Source organism: Hyperolius riggenbachi, chromosome 1 (assembly GCF_040937935.1).
Source record: "Hyperolius riggenbachi isolate aHypRig1 chromosome 1, aHypRig1.pri, whole genome shotgun sequence".
NCBI lineage: Eukaryota > Metazoa > Chordata > Amphibia > Anura > Hyperoliidae > Hyperolius > Hyperolius riggenbachi.
The window spans coordinates 522,780,827-522,800,113 of record NC_090646.1 but is presented as its reverse complement, the minus strand read 5'-3'; the positions used below and the strand labels follow the sequence as shown (position 1 = coordinate 522,800,113).

The 19,287-nt window shown below is 43.1% G+C and overlaps 1 protein-coding gene across 4 annotated transcripts in view; it reads left to right on the top strand.

The window, feature by feature from the left end:
• NAA25 (N-alpha-acetyltransferase 25, NatB auxiliary subunit) overlaps nucleotides 1-18,734 on the top strand; it is a 120,731-nt gene extending 101,997 nt beyond the window's left edge. For all 4 annotated transcript variants that reach the window (XM_068245778.1, XM_068245798.1, XM_068245789.1 and 1 more), the window contains exons 20-24: nucleotides 9,326-9,391; nucleotides 9,470-9,567; nucleotides 10,167-10,274; nucleotides 11,830-11,976; nucleotides 17,332-18,734. In XM_068245778.1, coding sequence (XP_068101879.1) covers nucleotides 9,326-9,391; nucleotides 9,470-9,567; nucleotides 10,167-10,274; nucleotides 11,830-11,976; nucleotides 17,332-17,454 — 542 coding nt within the window. In that variant the 3' untranslated portion in view covers nucleotides 17,455-18,734. The remainder of the gene's footprint in view (nucleotides 1-9,325; nucleotides 9,392-9,469; nucleotides 9,568-10,166; nucleotides 10,275-11,829; nucleotides 11,977-17,331) is intronic.
• Nucleotides 18,735-19,287: the final 553 nt, after the last annotated feature.

Below are 19,287 nucleotides of genomic sequence, written 5' to 3'. Positions count from 1 at the left end.
TAGCATAAAAAAATAATAATTTTGATTTTAGGTAACATAAAGCAAATGGCAGTGTTTTTTTCCTAGATTCCTTTGGCATTTGTATGGCATATTATTATATTGGGGAATGGCTGATGATTCATGAGCTCTGTGCGGTTTCACATATAGTCTTATAGTAACTGTATGCCGTAACGAAAGCAATGCAGCTCCCACTATATAGTTCGGCGGTTTCTGCTTGAAGTGTGCGTCACTCCGGCTCCTCCTGAACCCTCTTCAGGTTAATCATTCACTGCCTAGTAGCACATTCATGCCTTAGTCCCGTTTCTTGTGAAATTATATTGCTCTCACTCAACTTTCATATATTATCGCAACTGGAAGATGCAGACGAAACCATCTGTGGTCAGTTGATTTCTAAAAGGCTATAAAGTAAACCTTGTAAACATTGCTGCTATGGCCTTTGGCATAGATCCTTACAGTTTTGGTACGCCTCAGAGGAATAAGTAACGTCTGTGGGGTTTGTGCATATTGCACTTCCCAGCTTGTCTAGTATCTGCTTTTCTTTCTTTTTTTTTTTTTTATGAAATAAGTTCACTGTGACTTAGCACTGATCTGGCAAGCAAGTAGGTATTTACACAAGCAGTAATGAGAATAAATGTCAGAATCGCAACACATCTTAAAGGAATCAAGTCCGCAACAAAGTGATTTTCTCGTATGCCGTCTACATGTGGACATTTTTTAATTTTCGATTTCATAAACCTAATCATCAAAAGCAAACAAAACTGCAGAGATGTAACAATGTTATCAAAAGCCATAGAAGTACTTCTATGGCCTCAATTCACTAAGCATTACTGCATTCAGTAATGCAGAAAACTGCTGATTTCACCAATCTACCGTATATACTCGCAAAGAAGCCGAATTTTTAAGCACAAATAATGTGCTGAAAAGTTCCCCCCCCCCCTTGGCTTTTATGCGAGTCAGCTGATTGTGCCTCCCACTGTTGCTGTGCTTATGCCCTCGCGTGCAGCCGTGTGCTGGCTGCCCTGTCCCCGATCTGTGCATAAAAGCAGAGAAGAGATGCAGCCTCTTTGATGATCATTTCACCTACCCGCAGCTGTTAAATGTTCACTCGTTTCTTCTTTGCTGCATCCCCGCACAAGGCTGCACTGTTCTGTTCCTGGACATGAGTTGTGTTACAAACAAGAGGCTGAACACTGATTATGCTCAGAGCTGCATACATCCCTGTCTGCAGCTCACTGACCAGTGCTTCTATGGTAGTGAGCTGCAGGCACGGACCTATGCAGCTCTGAGCATAATCACAGTGTATAGCTGCCTGTCACACAACTCATATCCAGGCACATAAAAGCACAGGTTTTCCGTGGGAGATGCAGCAAAGAGGAGACGAGTGGACATGATGCTGGGTACACACATTGCGATTTCCCGTGCGATTCGCAGGATCGATTCCATCGATTCGATTATTTCCAACATGTTCGATCGTGTTTCGATGGAAATTGACTGCTGTATCCATCGAAACACGATCGAACATGCTGAAAATAATTGAATCGATGGAGTCGATCCCGCGAATCGCGCCGGAAATCGCAACGTGTACCCAGCATTAAACAGCCGCGGGAAGAGGGAGGGGGGAGAGAGAGTGAAAACTACAAGCACATGGCATAGCTGTCTTCTAGACTACATCTCCCTGCATGCTTTGCTGTCTTCCGCACATGTGCAGTAGGACACAAGATGACAGCACGTGCAGACGGAGATATGAAGTGCAGAGGAGAGGGCTCCCATGGAGTGATTTATGTGAGCAGGCACATTCCTTGCCTGCAACTTTACAGTTCCCGGGGGAAGCACATAGTGCCCTGGTGAGTCCACTGATCAATCCTTTGTTTATTTGGATGTCTAATTACAGACGTTCAGGAGACTCACACTGATATCACTCAGTCAAATGATTAAAGGTAGCCATACACTGGCTCGATTCCCGGCCGTTTCGACAGCAGATTCGATCCTGGGATCGAATCTGCTGCCAATCGTTCGCGTTAAACGCAGCCGCCGATCCGATTCCCTCCCGGAATCAGATCGGTCCGTCGATCGCGCCGTGCGGGAAATTACCCTCGATCGCCCGCCGGTAAAGTGCGCGTCGCTAGCGGCGGCCGATCCGATCAGGTATACATTACCTGAGGCTGGCTCCCGGGCGTCTTCTCCGTGCTGCACCGCTCTGTTCCGGCTCCATCCATCCCGGCGCTTCCTGTGTCACTGCAGTGACCAGGAAGTTCTAATAGAGGGCGCTCTATTTGAACTTCCTGGTCACGGAGTAACACAGGAAGCGCCGTAATGGATCCGGAACAGAGCCGTGCAATGCGGAGAAGATGCCCGGGAGCCAGCGTCAGGTAATGTATACGGGGGGGGACAGGCGGCAGGAGCAGCTCAGCAGATGGTGAATCGGTTTCAGGCTGAAATCGATTCACAATCTGTTTGCAGTAAAGGCAGCCATACGATCCCTCTCTGATCAGATTCGATCAGATAGGGATCTGTCAGCTGGTCGATCTAATGGCACATCGACCAGTGTATGGCTACCTTAAATCAAGCAAATGCTTTGCAGTGAATTATCTTTGAGAATTTCTGCTTGGTTAATTGTTTTTCTCTTGTTATATTCTGTGAAGTTAACTGTCCATAAGTGTGCTATCAAGCAGCATTTATGGATTTATGACTGATGACTGTTTATAGGACATGGGAGTTGGTTTCCATACTCCAAAATGATGCTTTAAGATGGTTGCTTCTTTCTTTTGTAATGCTGAAGTCTTGCATATACCTTCTGTTTTAGGAAGGGGAGAGTATACATGGCTTGGTTGTATAGTATTATAGGTGTGATGTATTGTATTACACCCTTCTCAGATACAGAAATGGGTAAATATACTTTTAAGCTTGCTTAAAGGGATACTTTGGGGGGGGGGGGGGGGGGGGGGTCAGGGGAAAATGAGTTGAACTTACCCGGAACTTCTAATGGTCCCCCACAGACATCCTGTGCTTGCGCAGCCACTCCCCAATGCTCCGGCCCCGCCTCCGGTTCACTTCTGGAATTTCAGACTTTAAAGTCTGAAAACCACTGCGCCTGCGTTGCCGTGTCCTCGGTCCCGCTGATGTCACCAGGAGCGTACTGCGCAGGCTTAGTATGGTCTGTGTCTGCGTAGTACGCTCCTGGTGACATCAGCGGGAACAAGGACACAACAATGCAGGCACAGTGGTTTTCAGACTTTAAAGTCTGAAATTCTAGAAGTGAACCGGAGATGGGGCCAGAGCATCAGTGAGTGGCTGTGCGGGCACAGGATGTCTGCGGGGGACCGTTAGAAGCCCCGGGTAAGTTCAACTCATTTTCCCCCGACCCCCTACAGTATCCCTTTAAGTGATTTTGTTCTGCTTGGTGTCTGCAGAAAAGTTGGTTACATTGTTGAGCATTTCTGAAGCAATGTTCTGAGGAGCACTGACAATTAGCAGGTGCACATCTGGCTATGGGGAGGTATGCTGCCTCACACTGGGGGCCCTTCTGGCTATTTATACTGGGTATCGGGATGCCTCATGTGGGGGGGGGGGGGGGGGGCTTATATGCGAGGCAATCATTTTTGCCTGGTTTTGGGGGTAAACGTGGGTACCTCGGCTTATATGTGGGTGGGCTTATATGCAAGTATATACGGTACTTGTCAAATGCCAATTCACTAAACCTATTGCCATACTCAAAAGTAAAATTATTAACTAGTGAGGTAAGTTATTGATTTATGCAGTAAATGCCCCAAGAACTGTCAAATTGAAATTCACTAAGATTAAAGCATTCAGTAAATCAAGTTAAAGTGTTTGGTATTTATCTCCAGCTCTGACCAGCTGGTAACTCACAATTTGCATATGGTAAAAAGTGACAGATATAGCAGAGAGCCAGGCAGCAAATGGGGAGAGCCAAAAAGCCCTGCTTCTCAAACCAATTGATCAGATACCCTGGCCAATGGAACTTTGGACTACAGAGCAGGAAAGGTAGTCCATTATAAAGGCTTTTCTGTATCCCTTTAGATGTGCATATCTGTATACTTATACACAGAAGAGCTCTCTCTGGTTAGGATAGATGCACATCTAAAGGGATGCCAGGAATGTACTGGACAGAAACTAGAATGGCTCATGCACAGACTTGTAAGAGAAGACTGATAGCTTGCTGTCTGACCTGCTACACAGCTGGTGAGGTTACAGAACAGGGCTTAGTAAATTGAAGCAAGTTTAAAAATACTGAATGTGTTTTTTTACCAACCTAAATTATTTTACCAGACTGCCTTTAGTCCTCAATTCACTATCTGTTCTAAACATATCTTTTGAGAAAAAGAGATGTGCTTTGGATTGAAAAACAGTTACAAGAGTCCACAACAGCACAGCACAACACAACTCAAACTGCTAGAGGGCCGAATCTATCATTTGGAAAGTTAAAAAAATAAATCCGGACCGGTGTTACCAACATTTTGATCGTACCCATCCTGTTTGGCCCAGCTATATGAAAAGATTGATAATACAACATAGGAGACAGGTGTACAGCACTGCTGTGGTTTTATTTGCATACATCTTGGAAATGCTTGCAACAGAAGATAAGGGTGCACAAACCTGGTGGCCAGTGGTGTGGTGGTGGGTCCAGAGCACCGAATTCCTGAATGCCACCAGGTTTGTACACCCTTATCTTCTGTTGCGAGCAGTTCAAGATGTATGCACAAATATGCAAATAAAACCACAGCAGTGCTGGACACCCATCTCCTAATGTGTATAAACATTTTTCTCTCACGTTTATTAATTGGCCTGCAACTGTCCCCCCACATCAGAGAGACCTGTGCTGCACGTTTATTTGTCCCTACCTCCCCTAATGCCACCTCTACCCTCACTGTGTTCAGTGTCGTACTCTGCACTAAAGATAGCAGTTACGGGTTGCCAAAGTGACGTCCAAATGGGTGGTGATGTGCCGTGCAGAGTCGGCACCTCCTCCCCTAGCTGCTTTGTGGAGGGTAGGAAGCATAAGCTCTGCAAGGCACATTGCGTCACTGCCCCTTTGGACATCACCATGGCAACCCGTGGCTGCTATCTTTACTGCAGAGAAGGTCACTGGGCGCAGTGCGGGCTGAGGCGTTGTGGTGGGAGGGAGGGACAGTTAGATGTACAGCACAGGTCTCTCTGATGTGGCGGGGAAGCACAAACCAATATTTTGATATTGCTGGGGCAGCACAGGTCATTATGATATGGGGTCCGGATTCGGCCCGCGGGCCGTAATTTGAGGACCTCTGCTTTTAGCCATAGACCCTGAACAAGCGAGCAGCAGATCAGGTGTTTCAGACATTATTGTCAGATCTGACAAGATTAGCTGCATGCTTGTTTCTGATGTGACACTACTGCAGCAAAATAGATCAGCAGGGCTGCCAGGCAACTGGTATTGCTTAACCAGCCTGGCGGTATGGACGAGCTCAGCTCGTCCATCACCGCCGGAGGCTGCCGCTCAGGCCCTGCTGGGCCAATTTGCATGAAATAAAGAGCAGCACACGCAGCCGGCACTTTGCCAGCCGCGTGTGCTGCCTGATCGCCGCCGCTCTGTGGCGATCCGCCGCGAGCAGCGGCGAAAGAGGGTCCCCCCAGCCGCCTGAGCCCAGCGTAGCCGGAACAAAAAGTTCCGGCCAGCGCTAAGGGCTGGATCGGAGGCGGCTGACGTCAGGACGTCGGCTGACGTCGATGACGTCACTCCGCTCGTCGCTATGGCGACGATCTAAGCAAAACAAGGAAGGCCGCTCATTGCGGCCTTCCTTGTTTATTCTGGGCGCCGGAGGCGATCGGAAGAACGCCTCCGGAGCGCCCTCTAGTGGGCTTTCATGCAGCCAACTTTCAGTTGGCTGCATGAAATAGTTTTTTTTTTATTAAAAAAAACCCTCCCGCAGCCTCCCTGGCGATCTTATCAGAACGCCAGGGTGGTTAAAGAGACCCTGAACTGAAAAAAAGCACAGGACGACGGGGGAAGCCTCGATAGGATCCGGAGGCTTCCCCTACCCGAGGTGAGTACCCCCCAGGGGAACTTTTTCTCCTTACAGGTTTTCTTTAAAAGGAAATTATATATATATATATATATATATATATATATATATATATATATATATATATATATAGCAGCCTCCATATACTTCTCACGTCAGGTTCCCTTTTAAAGAGAAACTCAGACCAAGAATTTAACTTTATCCCTGTCAGTGGCTGAGATACCCCCTTTTACATGAGAAATCTATTCCTTTTCACAAACAGACCATCAGGGGGCGCTGTATGGCTGATATTGTGGTGAAACCCCTCCCGCTAAGAAATTCTGAGTACGTACTCTTGGCAGTTTCCTGTCTGTGAACCTTGCTGCATTGTGGGAAATACCTGTTTACAGCTGTTGCCAACTGCCAAAAAAGCATGCAGCAGCTACATCACCTGCCAACACTAAAAATGTCACCATGTAATAAATGTCAGAATGTAACTCAGGGATTTAAAAGATTTTACAATGGGCAAACACTGACTAAATCATTTATACATAATTATTGTAAAAATGAAGCACTTTTTTTTTACATTATTTTCAATGGAGTTCCTCTTTAAAGGGGCACTACAGCGAAAAACTGTAAAATTCAAAATATGTGCAAACATATACAAATAAGTACATTTTTTTCCAGGGTAAAATGAGCCATAAATGACTTTTCTCCTATGTTTCTGTCACTTACAGTAGGTAGTAGAAATCTGACAGAAGTGACAGGTTTTGGACTAGTCCATCTCTTCATAGGGGATTCTCAGGGATATATTTATTTTCAAAAGCACTTGGTGAATGGCAGTTGCTCTGTCCAACTGCCAAAAAACTGTGTAGCGAGCAGGGAAGCTGTCCAGCATTATTGTTAAAATCCTTTTTCAGTAATATCTTTATAAAGAATAAAAGGCTTGCTGAGAATCCCCTATGAAGAGATGGACTAGTCCAAAACTTGTCACTTCTGTCAGATTTCTACTGCCTACTGTAAGTGACAGTATTATAGGAGAAAAATAATTTATGGCTCATTTTACTCTGGAAAAAAAATGTACTTCTTATTTGTGTATGTTTGCACATATTTAACATTTCATAGTTTTTTGCTGTGGTGCCCCTTTAAGCAGAATCTCATTTAGGAGGTAGTGTATGAACATAGGATTTACTATACATTGGTGTTCATGTTTTACTGTCTTCTATTACGATTTCTATCAAGTCTCTATTACTTTAGAAAAATATTGGTGAGGCTCAAGCCATATTCAAAATGACAAACTAAATTAAAAGGGAGCTACAGATTATGTGATACTAATAACAGGTACTTTAACTATTATATGGTACATATACATGTATTTTTGAAGGACCATTACTGCTAAAAAATGTAAATTGTTAAATGCACGTAAACACATACAAATAAGAAGTATGTTTCTTCCAGAGTAAAATGAGCCATAAATTACTTTTCTCCTATGTTGCTGTCACTTACAGTAGGTAGTAGAGATCTGACAGAACCGACAGGTTTTGGGCTAGACACTCTCTGAAAGGATTTATACAGTGATGTTGGCCAACCTCCCTGCTCACTGCACACTTTTTTGGCAGTTGGACTGAGCAACTGTTATTCACAAAGTGCTTTTGAAAATTCCCGAAAACCCTGAGAATCCCCCATCAGATGATGAGCTTTTTCAAAACCTGTCGGTTCTGTCAGATTTTTTTTTCTTACCTACTGTAAGTGACAGCAACATCGTAGAAAAGTAATTTACCGTCTCCTTTTACTCAGGAAGAAATGTACTTTGTATTTGTATGTGTTCACATATGTGTAAAATGTTATGATTTTCATGATAGTGGTCCTTTAATAATCAAATTAATGTATTTGGTCACCTTTTATATTTTTGTAACCCTACTTTTTTTTTTGAGTACCGTATATACTTGCAAGCAAGCCGACACGCATATAAGCCAACCCACCCAACTTTTACCAGAAAAAACAGGAAAAAAATGATTGATCCCTCCAGTGTGTCCCAGTATAGCTAGTATAGTGCCCAGAATAGCTACTTAAGTGCCCAGTATAGGTAGGTAGTGGCCCAGTATAGCTAGTAAATTGCCCCGTATGGATAGGTAGTGCACCAGTATAGCTAGTATAGTGCCCAGTATAACTAGTATAGTGCCCAGTATAACTAGTATAGTGCCCAGCATAGCTAGTAAAGTGCCCAGTATGGGTAGGTAGTGCCCCAGTATAGCTATTATAGTGCCCAGAATAGGTAGGTAGTGCCCAGTATAGCACCCCAGTATGGGTAAGTAGTGATCACCCCAGTGCCCCCCCCCCCCCCCCCAACAGCCGCAGCTGCTATTACCTTAGCCGGCGCCGCTTCCTCTATTCCCCTCTCCTGCTCGTAACTAATTCACAGCAGCGCTCTCCACGGCTGCTGTGATGATGAGGCAGGAAGCCAGAGAGAGCGTGGCTTCCTGTAGCATGGAAACATGGCCGCTGCACTCCCAAGGATGGTGGCGGAGCGTCGCCTGTTACCAGGAGATGTCAGATCAGGTGAGTATTCAGACCCCCAATCCATCATCAATTGGACAAAGCCTGTTATGACAGCCTCTTTAAGTTTTTGCCTCGTGTACTCTTTTTAAGTAATTTGTTAAAGCTGCTGCTTAGCAAAAGGCTCACCTCAAAACATGTTGCCTTACATGAGCACAGCAATGTGGGTACCTGGGAGAAATTGTAATGCTTCTTCATTCTGCCTATAACAAAAACAAAATGGTGTTGGAGTTTCAGACCACTTTAAAATGGTAATACTACCAACACAACATTAAATAAAAACGTGTTTTCCTACTTTTTATTACTCCTACAGTTATCATATTTGCTTTTGTGCATATTGTCTGTTTACAAATTACAAGTTTCCAAAGTGTAGTTTACCTTGCCCTGAAAGCTGGCACAGCATTTTATTCAAACTGCTTTTTATTATATATTAACATCTTCTAACAAGCTTTTCTGAACTGTGTGTGTGCTTGAAGCACAGAGGGCTTCACAGAGAGCTCCTTTTCACTTGTTACACTGTGTTTACACACATTGTAACAACATTGGAATGTAAACAAAGATACTGTTATCTCCAGTTTGGATGCGGATTTGAAGCTGAATAGCAGAACAGAGTGCTTTGTTTTAACCATTTCAGTGATGTTCTGCTAAAAAAAAGTTCTGGGTTTAAGCTGTGAGGAATCTTTTAGAGCAAAGTAGAAATGCTGGCTTTCAGACCACTTTAACGGAAGTATTATATATTTTCATAACACTGCTTTTGCAATTATTTTTTCCAGATGATAGTTGTGAAGTCCAAGAAAAAATTGGGAACAGGTTAAACTCTTCTCTAGGACATTTAAAAGGTACTTGCCAATTGTGTGTTTTTGAACATCATGCTGTGCACAGTGAGTTGTTGGCTAATTTTGCCTTTATTGTGTCAGATCTTCTCAGCCAGTGTAAAGGAGATCTTCTGGTCATGCAAGAAGGACACTGCAAGACCTCGCCCCTTGTTATTGAGAATTTGGTCTTCTTTGTGGAGGTTTGTTGCTGTGTCATTTATCTTCCACCTATTTCTTCCAAGTTGTATTTGGGGTAGTTGAACTTTATATTGAATGAGGGACCGGTTTCATATTTGCAGTGTCTTTATAATTGTACATCCTTCTTTGTTGTGACATCTGAGAACGTCTAGTTATAGTTGGCTTTTTAAAACCATACATTCTTTTTAAACTTTGTGCATATTTACCTATTTACAATTGTTTTTTGGTGGTTTAAAAGGGCTTTTTAAGGAAAGTTTACTTAAAGGGAAGGTTCAAGCAAAATAAAAAAATGAGTTTCACTTACCTGGGGCTTCTACCAGCGTATATTTTTACGCATTGAACCACCAACGTGTAAAAATGTATGTGTTAATGTTCCTGCACTAGCGGGAATGCGTAAAAATGTACGCAATGCGTCCCGCCGACCTCCGAGGTCGGCAAGCTGCCAGCGGGGGACTGGAGCAGCAGTGAATGACTACGAGGGCACAGGATGGCTGCCTGGGGCTGGTAGAAGCCCCAGGTAAGTGAAACTCATTTTTTTATTTTGCTTGGACATTCCCTTTAACTGACTCTTGATTTAAATTTCGTTCTCTCCCTTAATCAGACGATATCTATTACTCTCTGGGTATCGGCATATTTTGCTGCTGTGCTTCGGCCATTCAAATCAAATCTTCAGAAGAAGAAAAAGAAGAAAAAGGAAAGCGGCACCACAGTAAGTAAACGTGGATGTAACATGGCAGTGTTCAGGAACTGTAAAAAAAAAAAAAAAAAAAAGTTGTAAGGTTCCCCCCCCCCCCACCCCCCCCCCCCCGATACAAAAAATTCCCTACAGGTAGTTAGTGCCTCAAATATATATATGTACACCCCTCTTTTTCTAAGATAGGTCCCTTTTTATGTTCCCTGTTTATAAAAAATTTTTACCTGGTCTGTGCGCCTGTGCCTAACTGTGCAACGCCAACAGGATTGTGGGAAGTCTTTTATTTTTTATCTACAGTAACAAGCTCATCTCATAATGCAAACATAAACTTCTCATTTCAGATAAGATAAGGACACTATGACCTAAAGGTAATTGAATGCCTCTAATTCTTAAAAAGTGTAATCTGCCAAAGGGACCATGAATGTTGTACTGTTTTACAGGTGCAAGTAGCAGATTGCACAGATTATTAGTTGTGGATGACACAGCTGTCATTGTACACATAGGCCTCAGTGACAATGTTGATGAAAGGTCCCAAAAAGATTATTTTAGGAAATTAGAAGGCACTTCTGAGGTATTTTCTGAAGTGCTGCCAGTGCTGTATAAAGAAAATAGAAACACTACTGCTGCCTATTTTTGCATGTTTCTAAGACAAGGTAAACCTTACATGGGATGACATCTCGTGTCTCATGCTCCACTATCTATACATGGGGGGGGGGGGGGGAGGGAGGGGTAGGCCCGCACCATGTAAGAGAATAAAGTAGTGCAAAAGTCCTGGATCCTTTTTTGTTGATTGTACAGCATGGGCGCATAGTTACATTTACTTATAAATACATGCAAAAATGGCATGCAGAGGATCCCTCGGACTTCTGGGCAAGTTAAACCCCAGTCACCCGCGGTCACACCTGGTGTAATCACAATTCATTACCATTTCAATTCCAAGTAGCTATGAACTCATTGCTACTCAGAAACCCATCACTGGTGAGTAGTAGTGATAAACTTATTGGTGAATGAAAGGAAGGAGCCCTGAAATGTTATCTTTAAAGGACAACTATCAAAGTTAACTACAATTCTAAATGCCACATACATTTCCAGTAATTACAAGCAAATGGCAATACAAAAACTTTTCATGTTGTATGTGAAGAAAATATGACACTTACAGAGAACAGGAGCGGCGACATAGAGGAGGCGGGGGAGCGGCAAGAGTGACAGTGTACATGTAAACAGCCTGCTGGTGACACGCTGTGTGCTGCTAGCATGGCGGTTTACTTTGGGGGGCACAGCAGAGCGCATGGGGGGGGGGGGGGGGGGGGGATATAATATAGCAACAGAGGCTGGGCGTTCTATGCAGACCCAGCCTCTGTATGCAATTAGGATTTGTAAAACCCCCTTTTCTGACTTGCATAGAAATAGTATGCAGCTTAGAATTGCATCAGACCAAAGTGCATTTTACTTCCTCAGTTCCAAGCTGCATACAACTTGCATTATGTTTCTATGCAAGATGGAAAAATTAGCATCTTATTGACCATAGCATCTTATTGACCATATCTGTTTCTAATCTTCCCTTTTCCAGCCCCCAGTGTTCACTGGCTTCCAAGACTACGTTACTGGGCTGCAGACAACATTGACAAATATGAATGACTACATAAAGGAGCTGGAGGCCTCGTTGGTTGCACTGAAACTTGAAGATCTCTCCCTAGATAATGTCCCATTTACTGAGGCGAGTTTTTCACTAAACCTTTTTGTCAACTGGTAAGGGCTCTTTCACATCAGACAACGCGAACAGGAGCCGTTCTCCTGCACGCGTTGTCTGCCTGCGGCGTGTCGTCGGGTATCTGCGGTGCGACGCAATCAGCGGAGGTAGCTGGTAATTAAACCCGACGGAAAACGGCGGCTCGCGGGTGCGTTGGAGGAAAAACTGCGCCCGGGTGCGTCGGAACCGCAACGCATCGAAACGCAGCTTCGAGTGTGAAAGGTAAAATGAAAGTCTATGGACTTTCATCTTACCTTGGTTAATGCAAACGGCTGCCGTTTGCGTTAACGCACAAAGTCTGCCCTAATGTGAAAGAGCCCTTAGGCATGTGTGTTTAATTGACATCGCCCAGCAGCTAATTAAGGTGTAAACTGTCTGGCTCATTGTAGCAAGCTATAACTCTCACTGACAGGTTTATAGCATTCCTCATACTTGTCTTCTGCCTGACTAAGGTTGAACTCCAGGGTGAGAGGTGACAACTTTACATTTTAACAGGAAGTATTGGAGTTGGTGCACAAATTGCGTAGGATGGCTCCTTGCTGCACATCTTCGGGTCTCTGGGGCTGTGTGCAATGCCATCTATACATGAGTCAGTCATCAGAGCATGATTGGAAACTGATCAGATGGTATTCATTGATACTGTCACACTAATTTTTCAGCAAAAAAAAACTTAGTCAATCAGGTTGCTCGCATTATACCACCTGATGCAGTTCAGTGCTAACTTTGTCTAAATGGAAGTGGCATTTTCATTTAAAAATCTAGAAAGCAGAAGTTGTTTCTGATTCTCCATTCTTTACATACCAAATTTAACATATTGTGGAATTCATTTTGTAACAAGTAAAATTTTAACACAGTACAAACATGAAAAGCAGGTCTTTATTTAGTAGGATGGAAAAAAAGGTGTTTTTTTTTTTTTTTTTTTTTTTTTTAGTAGAAGGGAACATTTGTTCTCTTCCCTTTTAACTTCCCCAATTTCTACAGATGTTGACATGCAGACAAGTGTTATTAAAGTTATGATTCAGGTTTTTTTTTGTTACCACACATACTTGACTCCATTTCAGAGGGTGCTGATCTCACTTGATTGGGTCAGAAAGCTTCTGTAGAACCTGGAAAGTTAGGTTCATTTACTGGGCCAGTCAGCCATTTACAATGTGGCCACCTTCACAGCCAGATCAGCAGGCAAAGCTTTAATTTCAGAGGAACCTGAGGTGAGAGACATGGAGGCTGCCATATTTATTTCCTATTAAAGCAGACTTAAACTCAGAACTTCATTTCCACTCTAAAAGATACACAACAGCATAATAACCTTAAAAGAAAAACATTTCTTTGTTACAGTTGATACAAATCCTGAAATAAATCTGCACTGTTTCTACTTCCTGCTTTCATAGAAGCAGACATATTTGTTAATAACTTGTGCTTTCAAATGAGCTTACCTGACTTATCTGCTGTGGCAGTCAGGTGATGGGGAGGGATCAAATTACAACTTGTGATTAGACATAGGTGAGGAGGAATTAGACAGGCTAAACTCTCTAAATACGTAAAGGGTACATTTCTCTCTCTTTTCCTTCTGTCCTGTGCCAGAGTTCAGGTCCACTTTAAACAGTACCAGTTGCCTGGCTGTCCTGCTGATCATTCTGGTCAGTAGTGTCTGAATCGCACGCCTGAAACAAGCATGCAGCTACTCGTCAGATTTTTGTCAAAATGATCTGATCTGTACAGCACTGCGTAATATGTTGGCGCTATATAAATCTAATTAATAATAATAATAATAATAATAATAATAATAATAATCATCTGTATGCTTGTTCAGGGTCTATGGCTAAAAGTATTAGTAGCAGGGGATCAGCAGGACAGCCAGGTAATGTGCATGATTTAAAGTGATATTAACCACTTGAGGACCACAGTGGAAGCACCCCTAAAGACCAGGCTAATTTTTGTGAAAAAGGCCACTGCAGCTTTAAGGCCAAGCTGCAGGGCCGTACAACACCACACACAAGTGATTCCCCCCGCCTTTTCTCCCCACCAACAGGGCTCTCTGTTGGTGGAGTCAGATCACCCATGTTTATGTTTTACTTAATGTTTGTTTTGTAATACATTTTGCTTTTTATTTTTTAATTTGTTTGTATTCCATCCCCCCCCCCCCCCCCCCCCCGATGGCCAATCCATGTGATCAGCTGTGAAAGGCTTCAACCTATGACATCCGATCATTGCCGTCAGTCAGGAGGGGACAGCCGTGTCACATGGCTGTCCCCAATACAGCCCTGCTGCTGATCGCAGCGCTGTTCAATGTGTAAAGACGGCGAAGTCTTCCGAGTGGCAACTGCCGCTCGGAGACTGAAGGTGGGGCTGAGCTCCGCCCCCCGAGCAGGAGATGTGCTTGCACCCTGCACGCAATCTCCTGAAAACTGCAGCCCCAGCACTTGACGCCGATCAGCGTTAGGTGGTCCTGGGGCTGCCGCCATGGCCACGCCCATGGGCATTAGGCAGTCCTGCAGAGGTTAAAGTGAAATAATAATAAAAAAAAAAATAAAAATCCTATACTTGCCTGTGGAGCCTTCCCTGTGCTCGCTCAGTCCCCTCGTTCCAGCATGGTCATCCCCCCTTCCATGTATTTGACCAACATGTTGAATACGCCTTCGGGGACCATAGGAAGGCTTCGGGAGCACTTGAGGACTAGGGATGATCAAAATGCAAATACTTCTGCAATTATGCAAATCTTATGCAAATATATGCATCTTGAAAAAGGACCAACTCATTCAAACCTGGGTACATATGCATATGAATTTGCATCTCTTTGATCATCCCCATTGAGGACATGAGTGCTCCTGAAGCCGTCTGTGGGCTCCCAGAGGCAGCGTACCGTTACCAGGCGACCGCTGTGGAACAAGGGGGAAGGAGGCTCAGTAGGATTCAGAGCCTTTCCTCTCCATAGGGTTTTGATTTTTTTTTTTTTTACTACAGATTTTCTTTAAAGGGAAATACATTTCAGCCTCTCACCTTGGGGTCCCTTTTAAACCTCTACTATTGAGCTCATCTGTCGCATGTAGAGATGCACACACTACCATTTGACCTTACGTTATGTAAGGCTCTCCAAATGGAGGGAGATTCCTAATGTTGTCATTGTTAACAGATGAATGCCCCACACTGTATAAAACTGAACATCCAATGAGGGACAAGGAGGTCACAGTGGTGAAAACTGTTCACCTGAACTTGGGAATAATGGCTAAGCAAAATATGCTTATAGTACCCCATATAGGTCAGCTATGGATTACATTAGTTTTGGGACAAATCCTCTTGAAAAAAAGTCAAATCAAAATCAATGTAAATAAGCACGTTTGTTAGGGCGCAAACTCGCATCTGATTTTGATTGTCCAATTTAATTCCTACCATGAAGTAAGAGAGCTTTACTAGACAATCTGTTCACAGTATTAAAAATCTGTTGGCCCTTATACTGCGTGGAAGTGGTAAAAATGGAAAATTGATTGGCCAAACAAAATTGAATGTGTATGCACCCTAAAGCCTGGTACACACTTTCAATTATGATTGGTCAATCACTGATCAATTTTACCACCTCCATGAGAGAGGTTACTTACACAATCTGCTCATAGTATTCAATATCTGTTGACCCTCATATTATGTGGAGGTTGTAAAATTGGTCAGTAATTGGCCACTTATAATTAAACGTGTATACCAGGCTTAGAAGTAGCTATACTCTAAAGGTGGCCACTAACTGTCCAATTTCTAGCGAAAAATTGTTCAAGCGATCAGAAATTCTGATCAGATTCAGGGGCAAACGCAGGATTTTTAAGGGGGGGGGGGGGAGGGATTCCTGAAAGGTCCAGAAGCACTTATGTCCTCGAGTGCTTCCGAATACAGGTGGCTCCATACTGCCCATGCACAAAAGTGCACTGGCGTATTACGGAGCAGCCTATCTTTGGAAGTACTCAAGGACACGAGTGTTTCTGAGGGCTTCTGGTAGAAGCAAATTTGAACGGGGTACAGCGCTGGAACAACTCCCCGAGAGAGGAACGGGAGATAGACTTAGGTTGGACAATTCAGTGGAATATGCCACATAGTGTCACATAGCGCAAGCGATAGTCATATGATGCAGGGATATATGCATCTGCGGAAGATGGCGGCGCTATATAAATACTAAATAATAATATTTTGCCTCACCAGGATTGCACTTTTATTTAGCTTTCCTGTATGACAAGAAGACACAGCCAGCTCTAGGGGAAGAGCGAAACAAAGGTGAATGAAGGAAGCTGGTGCACACCAAGAGGGCTTCTGAGCGTTTTTCAAATCAACAGTTATTTGAAAAGCGCTTGGCTAATGTTACCCTATTAGGGTGTTCCCACAGCAGCGTTGTGACTTTTTCAAAATCGCATGTATACTGCATGTAGCATGTTTTTGAGCGATTCATTAAAAAATCGCTCTGAAAATCGCTTCACAAAATCACACTCACAAATTGCTAGCGATTGCTATTGTCATTTGGGCGTTGCACTAGCCTAGAGAGAGGAGGGGAGAAATTGAGAATAACCTGAGATGGAGCAGAGATCTGTATTGCAGTCCCACATCACACAGGCTACTTGCCTGTAATAGGACTCCTGTCCCTGCCAGTCTCCCACACAAGTCAGAAAGAAGCCCTCCTGGAGTCTAGGGACTGTCAAAAACTTTTCAACTTGTTTAACACCTTATCCACACATGCAGTCATTATAACAATGGGGAAAGACCAGACAGATGTTTGTCCACGGACCCTGAGTCCAGGCAAGCTCTGCATCATGCTGTGCATATTTACCAGCTTGCCTGCCCTCTAATTGCATCATGTCTGACACTTCTGTGCTGTGGAGAGTGGGGGACTCCAGAATCAACATTCTCTCACTGCAGGCTGCATCTTCTTGTGGGGGAAGCTCCGCTGCCTCTCTCATTCTATTAGCTGGAGGGAGGCACCAGAAGTAAGAAGGGAGGGAGAATGAGGCTGTTTATATTATGCGGTCTTCCCTGGATGAATACACAGCTCAGTGCAGGGAGGGTGTTCCAGACACCCGGAATAGCCCCCTCCGTTCGCCAGTGAGATTGGTTGTAAATAATCTCCATTGATTACAAACTATTATAAAAATAGTTGTCTAATTAGATTTCAAACCTCGTTGATGGTGTAGTGAATCATTTTTTCTTTCAATCATGATTTTTCGCTTGAAATTGTATCGTTAGTGGCCACCTTAAGAAGACTGAACACACCAACGTGCCTTCTATCGTTAACTAGTCTGTTGTTTTTAGGCATTCTGACTACTTGGTAATATTAAATGTTTTTTATCTTTTCAGGAAGAAAAAAAGTTTACAAAGCTGTCTATAGACAAGGTTCAGAACAGCTATCTGCACTCTCTGCAAGAGGTCGGAGATCTCCTGAGAAAGAGACTCGAAACCGTAAAGAAACTGAAGCTCTAGAATGTGAATAGGAACACTTTGTCTAAAGACATTACTGGCTCCTGGCAAGCATCATAATCCAGAACTTCCCAAGAAGATGCATGAAGGACAGAAAACAAACTGAATTTTTTTTCCTATGTTTTTCTTTTTTTAAAAGGTGTTGAGAATGAAATTTATACAGCTGATTTAAATTATTGTACATATCTCTAAATGCAGGAAGCAGTGCCTGCACTAGACCACTTTTTATACATGTCCATGAACTCGCAACAATCACATTTTTCATGCCTTTTTGACCTTCATGCAGCCTTGGAAACACTTAACCTTCAGCAATACATATTGGTTTTGAACTCAGCAGCTCCCTTCTTCTCATTAAATGATTTTTATTTAAGCGTTTGGCCTGGCTCATTAGGAAATGTGGCCATCCTATTTATCTTTTAAGCCTCTCCTTCCCTAGATCTCTATTCCTGTTAAGTTTGGCAGTTGGTCCTCTTTCCTGTTAGCAGGCATTTTAAATGATACCACCTGAAATAAGTCTCGAACCTCACAAAACTGGATGATTTGTTCTATGCCGTTGCTCGGCCTGATATCTCGGTTTCAGTGCAGACGATGTCCACCAGACACATGAATGGATTGAGGGAGACCATGCTATTACTATACTGCGACCACATTGTCATCAGGAGACCTCCATGTAGCCAAGTATAGTAAACAGCCAGCTACTGTACTTACTACTGCAATATTAGACAGAGGCATTTATGCACACAGTTATAAAAGCTGGAAGCTGCTCAGTTGCAACACCAATGTAAGCAAGAGACTAGATTTTGAACTTGACAGTTTTTAACAGTCATACTTTGCTTTCTACTGCGGAAGAGACTTTGATCTCCAAGCTCTACTGGGTTCCATTTTGCTAAAAAAAATAAATGACACCATTTTATATGCTTATTTATGCAGCCCTGTCACCAAGCAAACATTGGTGTATATTTATATATAGGTGTATGTATATTTGTATAGTATATTATGATGTACATACATATATGCATACGGTCAGACACATAATGTAATAAGATGCTAACCTCAGCTCTACATGCGGAAGAACAAGCTAGCATGGAAGGAACTGATCAGCTTGGGTTGCCAGGCAAACAACAAGACTTTTGCAAACTATGTACTCACTCTGACGTTTTCAGAAACTTAAATGTAATGTTTGAGATCCCAGCAGTCGGGACCTTGTCATATTACAGATACATTTTGTTAGCGATGCTAGGTGGTTGATGAGAGTATTTTTAAAATAAAGCCCTATGTAATAAGCAGTGTGTATTTGGCCTTTCTGTGCTGTTCAAATGAATGGGTACATTTGTGTTTCACTATGGCTGGTTTACATTGAAATGGAAAGAATAATCTCCATTCACAAATGCAACGTGTGATGTCATTATTTTGTGTATTGTGGAAAGCACATGGTAATAGATTAATAGTTGTGCCATTCTATGTACAAATTTAGCCCAGTGATAGCCACTGTCCAATATGAATAAAACTCAACACCAACCAAAACCTTTTATTATTTTTGTTCAGATTTGTTCCCACTGCCAAGCAAGCAATATCTCCCTCTGTACATAGAACTCTCAGAAGCCAACACTCTGCAAAGCTGCACCTGACATGACTAAAGATGTTGCCACTCGTGCTAAATTTCACAATGTAAATCAGGGAGTGGAAAGATTTTACAATGGGCAAACGCTGAGTAAATCATTTATGAATTAATATTGGGCCCCCCCCCCCCAATATTCATAAATGATTTACTCAGCGTTTGCCAATTTACCCGCGCTCGCTCTATTCATTTTATTTTAACTACAGTTCCTATATAAC